The sequence below is a fragment of the Mus caroli genome, chromosome 16 (genome assembly GCF_900094665.2).
Source record: "Mus caroli chromosome 16, CAROLI_EIJ_v1.1, whole genome shotgun sequence".
NCBI classification, from domain to species: Eukaryota; Metazoa; Chordata; class Mammalia; order Rodentia; family Muridae; genus Mus; species Mus caroli.
The window spans coordinates 81,881,332-81,890,820 of NC_034585.1; the positions used below are offsets into that span (position 1 = coordinate 81,881,332).

Below are 9,489 nucleotides of genomic sequence, written 5' to 3' on the forward strand. Positions count from 1 at the left end.
TGGCTGTCCTGGAACTCTGTAGACCAGGCTGGCCTCGAACTCAGAAATCCACCTGCCTCTGCCTCCCAAGTGCTGGGATTAAAGGCGTGTGCCACCACTTCCTGGTGCCTGTAAGCCATCTTAACATACACATTCATTTTCTCAGTTCTGTCTCTCCAGAGAATCCTGACTAATACAAACATTAAGTCACATGCCATGCTGAAGACAAGCTAATATGCCTGACGAGATAATAAAGCACTATGTGCTTTAAAAATAATTTAAAATAATTTAATAATAAGCACAAATTATGTCCGTGTTTGTAAAATAATGACCAGCAAGAATGAAATTCTCTCAGTAGTTAGGAAAATATAAATCATAACAAAATGTCAGAAGATATGGTGCACTTAGCTCACAACTCCAACTAGAAACTGGAAAACTCCAATAAGACCAAAGCATGAGTGACAAAGTACAAACCAGAATCTTCTCCCTGTACTGCTAACCATGCTAACATAGCAAAGTTAAGGAGTAATTTGACATCGTGTAAACCAACAGTTTACAAATCCTGTTACCTTAAATTCCACGGTAGCTCATGCCTCTGGAACACCTACCACATTTGTTGAGGAAGAAGAATGTATTCTGCAGCATTGCTCAAAATGGTGACTAGGAGGACTAGTAGGTATGGTGAGGAGGACTGGTAGGTATGGTGAGGACTGGTGGGTATGGTGAGGAGGGGACTGGTGGGTATGAGGAGGGGACTGGTAGGTATGATGTCAGATAGTAGTTAAGTAGAGAAGCAAGTTGCCAACGATGACCCAGTGGGATGGCACCTTCAGATTTCTCTGAAGCAAAGCCCTGCTACAAGCTCCTTGCGGATACAAACGTACAGCACAAAGTATAAATCATTAAGTAGGAAGAAGTGCACACTAAGCTGGCTCTGGAGAAGGAAGAATGGGCCAGAGAATACAAAAGAGTAACATTTTATTTCTTTAAAAATCAGAAGCAATATGGCAAAATAGTATGGGAAGAGTACATGTAAAATATTGCTATTTTACTATTTTCTCTATATTTGAAATTTTTGTAATTTAATGGTATAATAATCAAGTAATAATTATTTGCACCATAAAATGTATCGTGTTAATATTATTTATGCCATAGAAAAGCATAAACATGTATTAAAAGATGAGAAAAATGAAATAATCAATTTTAGAAATTGCTACTTGGTTTTGGATTTTAAGTAAATTTGTAACAGGGCTTTGACTCTCTAGCAATTTGAAGTTCCTCTTATGCTAAAATTTTCAGGGCTGATATCCTGTCCATGAGTGTTGTCAAAGCTAAATAAATAAAACCTGAATGTGGTATTCTGAGTTTCAGTCTTGCTTCTGGAAAGCCTTCCTTAGCATTATCAACGGGCGTGAACTGAAGCTATCGACACATGTCTCACAGAATGCGTCCCGAGTCCTAAGCTTGAGGAGCTACTAATGCCACACACCGCAAAGAGCAAGCCGGAGCTCTGCTCTATCTTCTCTTCTCCTGGGGCTTTGGGTCAAAAGTCAAGAACCAATGCTGAAAGGTTATAAGCAAAATTTTATTGTAAAACCACTTGAAAAGGAAAAGAGTAATTTTCACAGAGGCATCACACAATCCTTGTGACTGCTGTGTCAGAGGCAGACAGAAAGGTAAGAGGGTGTTGTAAGGGATTAAGAGGTAGTAGAGTCTTGCTATCTACACTTCACTCCGTCTCTGAGCCTCAAGACTGTAAGATAATAAATACTACAGAGAAAAAAAGAGAAGACAGACAAACCGATACTGCACTTGTAACCGACACATAGTTCTCACTCTGGACTGTAATCCTGGCCACTTTCAGACTATTTCAATAACAGTCATTTTGACTAGTTGATGGTAAGCAGTAATTTTATTTGACACAAGTTGCACCCTTCTAATTAAACATTTGAAACACAGATGATGGACTGAACTTTTAGGTATCCTAACTACGAGAAATGAAATGGAAGACTGTGATCCAAACTTCCACACTTTATACTGTGAATACAGTTTTTAAAGGCAAGGGTACTGTAACCAAAGGCAGATTTCATGTGTTTACACACTTCAATCCATTAAGACATAATTTCACCAGGCTTGGTGGTGCACTTTAACCCCAGCACTTGGGAAGCAGAGACAGGCAGATCTCTTGAGTTCCAGGCTAGTCTGGTCTACAGAGTGAGTTACAGCCCAGCCCAGAGCAACAGAGTGAAATCCTGTCTCAAAACAAAACAAAAGCAAAAAAAAAAAAAAATTATTGTACTTAGTACTATATCCTTCATTTCTGATAGTTTTAAATAATTAGCTCCCCCAATTCCTGAATTGGTGTAACTATGGCTAATAAGTATAGCAAACTCTGCAAAATTTACAGCCTCCTACAAGATTTTTAAATATTGTTTTCTCCACACATGATTATACTTTAGTAATATTTATTCTTTTCTTGATAGATAGACTGCTACCATTTTACTCACAAAATAATCAAATACCTGCTTACTTCAGATCCCCACTCTTTGTAGACTCACTAAACGGAGTAATAGATCCAACCGACACATTGACAACGCAGATCTCACTAACATGGAAATAAGTCTTTCTCAAGCAAAAGGTTAGTGTCAAGGTTGTAGTTATGAATCTCACCAGAGCCCCTCAGAGTTCACTCAGTCCCTTCTTCATGTGAAATTCCACAGTACACTTCACACCTCTGGATGAGGGATAGCTCAGTGTCACCTTATCATTAAAACAATCTATGAAAATCAGAGTAATTTTAAATTATTGTTTGTCATCACAAACAAACAAGTCTTAGTTTTATCTACAGATGTAAATCAGCTCTCAATTCATTTGCCTTATACTTGGACTGTTCTACAACACAGACCAAAAAACTGGATGGTTTTATAAGTTATAATATAGTTTATGCTTTCACAAATTTCAGTTCTATAATTTAGAATATTTTTGAGAAGAGATATATTTATTTTTAATTTTAAACATACAAAGAGATTAAGCCATTAATATAAATATTTTCTCTCAAATATGTAATAGTCTCTTGTAAAAGAAAAGTTTCCGAAGATTTACAAAGCAATCTGCAGAGGTTGCCTGATTTGAGGATCATACTGACAGAGATGGCACTTTGTCATGCTCACTGGCTTCACATCAGTACTTCAAGGTGGAGCCAATCCATTCCCTTTGGCTTGACCTACTGCAGCGACAACTTCCAATGAAAAAAACCTCAGAAAAAGGTCTCACGACAGAGTGGACAAGTGGACTTGTTGCTAGATGTAAACCATTTGTACTGAAAAAAAAAAAAAAAAAAGGTTTTAAAGTAAATTTGTAAGGCTTTCATCTCACATATACACATAGAAGATAACCTTAGTGACAAAATGAAAGAGAACAAACCAAGCATTTTGCCTCCTGTCTCCAAAATTAACACGATGAAATGTTCTTTCTTGAGGCTACACTGTGACACAGAGCTGCATACTTAGGCTCACACAGAAAACTAAGGTGGAAGGAAGACATGAAGAAATGAGCTCCTTCAGTGTCCTTCACGGTGGCGTTTAAAAGACAAAAAGGCCCTGATGCTGGACAGCCAACATCAAGTCTTGTAGCTTCCCATCCGGGACAAGATCTCACAAGACCATCAATCACTGAGTGAAGAGCCCTATATGAGAGTGTCCATTCATTCCAGCGCTTTGATACACCGTCTCAGTAAATCACTGATAATCTTTTATAGAAAAAGTCATTTCTTAGTCTCCTATAAACACACAACCTTAAATGTGTGTGTTGGCATGAGAGGAGTGTGCAGTACCTGGGTCGTGAGGTCATAACAACAACTTTGTCAGGTTGGTTCTCTCTTACCTGTCCACAGTTGCCAATCTTAGGCAGCAAGTGACCTTCACCTGCGGAGATCATCTTACTGGCCCAACACACAATCTTTCAAATAAATATCACACAAAACATATACAGACCACAAACAATGTTAAGAGATTTCCCTTCGCCTTACCAGGCAAGCTGAGTGAAACTTTTTCTTGCACGTTCTACAGGCTTTCTTGGGAAGAGAATAGTTGAAACCATGAATAACTGAGAAGCAGATCATACAATCTTCAACACCTTCAAACCGTTTGTCTACATTATTCTTCCATAATGCTAAGCCTTCCATGATACTTCCGTTCTGTTAATAGAGAGGAAAGAAAGTCATCACACACTAAAGGTCTCCAAAGGGTACTTTTATTCAATACCACACATTTCCGGCTGGATTTTAATTCTGAAAGAAGAAAATCTGGCTGATCATATTATCTCCTTTCTTTTTTCTTTCTTTTTTTTTTTTTTTTGTTTTTTCGAGACAGAGTTTCTCTGTATAGCCCTGGCTGTCCTGNAACTCACTTTGTAGACCAGGCTGGCCTCAAACTCAGAAATCCGCCTGCCTCTGCCTCCTGAGTGCTGGGATTAAAGGAGTGCGCCACCACGCCCAGCATCTCCTAACTTTCTTAAATGTTATTTTAAATTGCCTGTGAATTTTTAGAAAGAAATATAATTCTTATCATTAAAGACAGTGTTTACAATCTAGTCTCTCTTCAGGGAGTCGCTTCATGTCTTTCCCCCTGTGTGTTTCTCTACTCTCTGCAGTCAATGGAGTGAAGCCGTCTCTGCCAAGCCACAGAAACTAAGTACAGAACTTTGAAGAGGAAGCAGGGATGGCAGCCTCAGGTCATTTACAAACGCATTTGTGGTTATCCAACAATGTTCTGTTTGTTTTGGTTTGTTTATTTGGTTATTTTTCCCCAGGAGAGGGTTTCTCTGAATAGCCCTAGATATCCTGGACTCCCATTTATAGGCTGGCGTCGAATTCCGAGATCTGCCTGCCTCTGCCTCCCAAGTGCTGGGATTAAAGGAGTGCGCTACCGTGCCTGGGTTTATCCCAGAGTTTTTACTTTCCACATTAAGCAGAGGTTACACTGTGTGTTCCGTTGCTCTTTCAGACAGATGCGCTCTAGTGTGAGGGGCCAGTGCGCACGTAGCAGCATACCTGGTGAGTGAGGTACGTGCTCAGCTGCAGCATCCAGTTGCGCCACTGCTGCACAGCCACCCCGATCCTCTTCCCACTTTCCACTGTTATTGAGCCCAGTGGGTAATTGGAAGGCAACTGTATTATGAGTTCAATGACTATGTCTTCAATGGTGTACGTAGCCATCACTTCTCGAGTAGTAGCTCGCGCCTTAACCTACAATACAATGCAATACAATACAAAAAAAAAAGGTACTTTTTCCTTTGCCAAATAGCTTCCTATTATTATTCAAACATCCAACACTTTGACAGATGGACGGATGGCTGAAGACTACAGAGGAGAATAAGGACATAAACTCATCATTGATCTGATTCCAGGCATTCAAACAGGAGGCTTGAGTGCCTGGCATGTGGCAGAGGGGGATGGTGCATGCCTTCAACCCAAGCTCTGGGGGCAGAGGCAGGTGGATGCCTACAGTGGTCTCCATAGTGAGTTTCTTGTGAGACGTGATTACAAGTGAGCCAGGGTCTCAAAAAAAAAGACCAGCATGCTTTCGAGTGACTTCATTACATTTACAGTTTGTCTCACAAGGTATGCTTTGTGCACAGAAAGTATCTAAGTGTAATAGGTTCCTTCACAGGAAAGGATTGCTGAATGGTCAAAGGATGCCCAGAGTAATACAGAGTAGTCAGAAAATGAGGTTGATAATTTTCTATCAATTTTGAATCAAAGATTATAACTTGTGATGAAGTAAGCAATCAGAAATATAACTGATATTCATTTCTCTAGAAAAAAACCAAGACAATACTAACCGTCATGCCATTGAATATCTGTGTACTTGTTTGTACAGAAGATATTTCTTGAAAAGAAAGAACATTGCTGACATACTTGCTTGTAAATCTATCTACAATATTGAAGACACGCTTCTCACTGCTATTCCACCATAGCCTAACCATGGCAGGCAAGTCTTTTAAAGTCATATGATAGACTGAGCATGCCAGGTGTGGGATATGATACGGAAGAGTTGCTGTTTCTGAGGAAGAAACAAATTCCAGGTTAGTGACATATATATGTAGTCACCTAGAATAGCAGACTAACTGATGTTCCTTAGAAAGCCACTGGACTACTCAACAATAGCGGGCTACCTCATATAACAGAGAAAGGCCCCCACCTCCAAGAGGGTTAGCATCCTCCCACAAAGCCATCTGAGAAGAACTAAAAATCCAGAACCTGGAGAGATAGCCCAGTGGTTAGGAACATTTGTTGCTCTTACAAAGAACCTAGATTCCCAGCACCCACATGGCCACTCACAGTTCTAGGGAGCAGACACCCTCTTCAGTCCTCTCTGGATAGTGCAGATGCACTTGGGCAAACCCTCATACTCCCACTTCACAGCACACACAGCATCCAGCACACACAGCATCCTCCGGTCAAGGTGTTTTAGTTCTTCACAAATAGTTTATACAAAGATGGACTGCACTTCTGTCTCAACTAAAACTGCCAGGTGAAGAACGTAAACTTCACTTGACTTTTGTTTCATCAACTGAATAAGATAGCTGGGTGTGGTGGCACATTCCCTTAACCCCAGAAGAAGCAAACAGATCTTTAGGAGTCTGAGGCCATACTGGTCTACATAAAGTTCCAAGCCAGCAAGGGCCAGAGAGTAAGACCCTGTCTTAAAAAACAAAAATTAAAAAAGAAAAGAATGGATTCATATACAATACTAAGCTTCAAAAATTAATGAAATTCTTATCTCTAAGATCTAGCTATTTGTTCTATTCGATAAATGTGGAAATTCTTGCATTTCTTGTGCCCTCAGAGCTGAGACTTCCATCTGCAATTCTCCTCCATACCTGCAGGAAGTTTAGTACAACTGGGTCTGAGCAAAGTCTCTAAGAAGTTACACACACATGTGTAGCCCACAGACGAGTAGCTCACACACGTGTAGCCCACTGACCTCTAATACTCAGCTGAACCTCCTCGGTGAAGAAGGTCTTGGGGTCTTTACTGGATACCTCAATAGCTGTCTCTCCGTACGTAGGGTTTTCTGGCATAAGTCTGAAGAGATGATAGAGTAATTTATTCAGACTCTTTGTTTTCCGAAGGTACATTGAATACAGAGCACGAAGCTGGTGAAAAGCAAAGAATGTGTTAGTAAACTCAAGTGTACCAAGACAAAAGAACAAATAAACCTGCAATAGATTATACAATGAATGCTACAGTAAAATGTATTCCCACCGTGGGGTTATACAGAAGAGTCAGTGATGCAGTTCAGTGGCAGAACACTAACACGCACCAAGACAGTAAGCTCATCTCCAACATGGGCAAGAGAGAGACAGACAGAGACAGAGAGACACAGAGAGAAAACTATAAATGAGGAGTTCATCTTATTTTCTGAATCTGCCATGACAATGGCAATGTCCCTTTCCTCATAAGCCAGCAGTGTCCCCCTTCATTGTTAGATACATAGTTTTAATATCTTTCTCAAATCAACTCCCCATCAATACAGCCAATGTTGGTTTGCGGCTTTATGTGAGCCAAGAATATCTAGTTGCCATTCCCCACAGATGACTAACTCATACCCTCCCACACATTCCTTCCACACCATAGTCTTAATCTTGCAAATTCCTGAGTAAAACTAATCTCATTTTCAAGGCTAACTTTTCTCTGTATCAAATATTACAGCATTCTTTAAGAACAGAACACAGGAATGAGTGGCACAAAATGTCATCATAAGTGTTTCACCACCCATCAGAAAATCGTGAATAAAACGATTTCTAGTTCCCCTTAAAATTCTGGCACGGTGTGAGCAAACACCGCAACTCTGTAACACTCGTGGTCGTAGCTGCTTTGGTCTCTGCAGCAGTTCCATGATGACTCCTTTCAGTGCCACACACCTCACAGAAAAGCTTTAAGAGCTGGAGCTGCCTCTTAAGACGTGCTGATAAAACACCTTTGCAGTGGGGAAATCTAGAGACAGGACCTTTCCCAAGTAGCCAAGTTTTACACCACCAACACACCAGCACAGGCATTAACATGCCTGCTGAGGGATCAAGCCACATGACTTGTGGAAAATACTTCTACCGAAAATTAATCAGAAGAAAGCAATCAGAAAGACAAATTGTACGACACACTACAGACACATACAGTTCAGTGCTTTTGTAAAGCATCCCGAGGTCTACAATATATCTTCAAATACTAAACAAATAGAAGTAGCGGAGTCAGGAGGATGGCTCACTGCATAAGAGTGCTTGTCACACAGGCCTACAACTGACACTCATTCTCTTCCTCTGGGCCCCATGGTTCAATCCACACTGCAGAAAACCAAGTGTACTCGTATATACCTATAACCCCAGTACTAGAGAGTCACAGGCAGAGGGAGCAGAAGTTGAAGGACATCCTAGACGACCGAGTGATACTGTCTTAAGCAAGAGGTCAGAGAAATGGCTCAGCGCTTAGGAGTTTGTACGATTCTTTCAGAGGACCTCAGCTCCATTCCCAGCACCTACATCAGGGAGCTCCCACCTGCACGTACCTCCAGTTCCACAGGCTCTGACTTCATAGGCGCCCACCACTACCATCACATATGTACATAATTAAAAATTAAGTAAACCCTTTAAACGTTAAAATAATAGTAATTCCATCTTTGTAGGAATGTGTTTATGTGGCAGTGGTATGTGTCTATAATCCCAGCATTTGGAAAGGCAAGCAGAAATACTGCCACGAGTTGAAGACCAGTACGGGGCTAGAAAAGCTCTAAGTCAGTCTGGTCTACACAGTGAGACATCTCAAAGTAAAGCTGGATAGAGGGCGGGAAAGATGGCTATCAGGTAAGACCACTTGCTGCTCTTGCCGATGACTGGCCTTTGATTTCCAGGACCCATACTGGGCTGTTCACAACCACCTGTTACTCCAGCTACAAAGGATTTGACATCCTAGACTCTCTTTTGGCCTCCAAAGGTGGCCACAAGCTCATACCCAGACAAACATAGAAACATACATATTTAAAAATGAAATAAACACTTTTAAAACACTGGATCATGTCTCAGCAGGATTAATATTGTGAAAATGGCTATCAAAAGCAATCTACAGACTCAATACAATCCCCATCAAAATTCCAACAGAAACAAAAATCTCAGGATAGCTAAAGCAACCCTGAATAATAAAAGAGCTGCTAGAAGTATCATCATCTCAGATTCAAGTTGTATTACAGAGCTATAGTAATAAAAAGATTATGTCTATACTGGCTAGTTTTGTGTCAACTGGAGACAGCTGGAGTTATCACAGAGAAAGGAGCTTCAGTTGGGGAAATGCCTCCATGAGATCCAGCTGTGGGGCATTTTCTCAATTAGTGATCAAGGGGAAAGGTCCCCTTATGGGTGGTGCCATCCCTGGGCTGGTAGTCTTGGTTCTATAAGAGAGCAGGCTGAGCAAGCCAGTAAAGAACATCCCTCCATGGCCTCTGCATCAGCTCCTGCTTC

At 40.8% G+C, this 9,489-nt stretch overlaps 1 protein-coding gene across 1 annotated transcript in view; it reads right to left on the bottom strand.

Annotated features, from left to right (window-relative positions):
* Positions 1 to 2,427: 2,427 nt before the first annotated feature.
* The window catches only part of Ltn1 (listerin E3 ubiquitin protein ligase 1), a 53,772-nt gene continuing 46,710 nt past the window's right edge, over positions 2,428 to 9,489 (bottom strand). The window contains exons 26-30 of the mRNA XM_021184683.1: positions 6,966 to 7,137; positions 5,821 to 6,041; positions 5,030 to 5,224; positions 4,007 to 4,174; positions 2,428 to 3,298 (exon numbers count right to left, since the gene is read on the bottom strand). Of these exons, the coding sequence (XP_021040342.1) occupies positions 3,236 to 3,298; positions 4,007 to 4,174; positions 5,030 to 5,224; positions 5,821 to 6,041; positions 6,966 to 7,137 (819 nt within the window). The 3' untranslated portion in view covers positions 2,428 to 3,235. The remainder of the gene's footprint in view (positions 3,299 to 4,006; positions 4,175 to 5,029; positions 5,225 to 5,820; positions 6,042 to 6,965; positions 7,138 to 9,489) is intronic.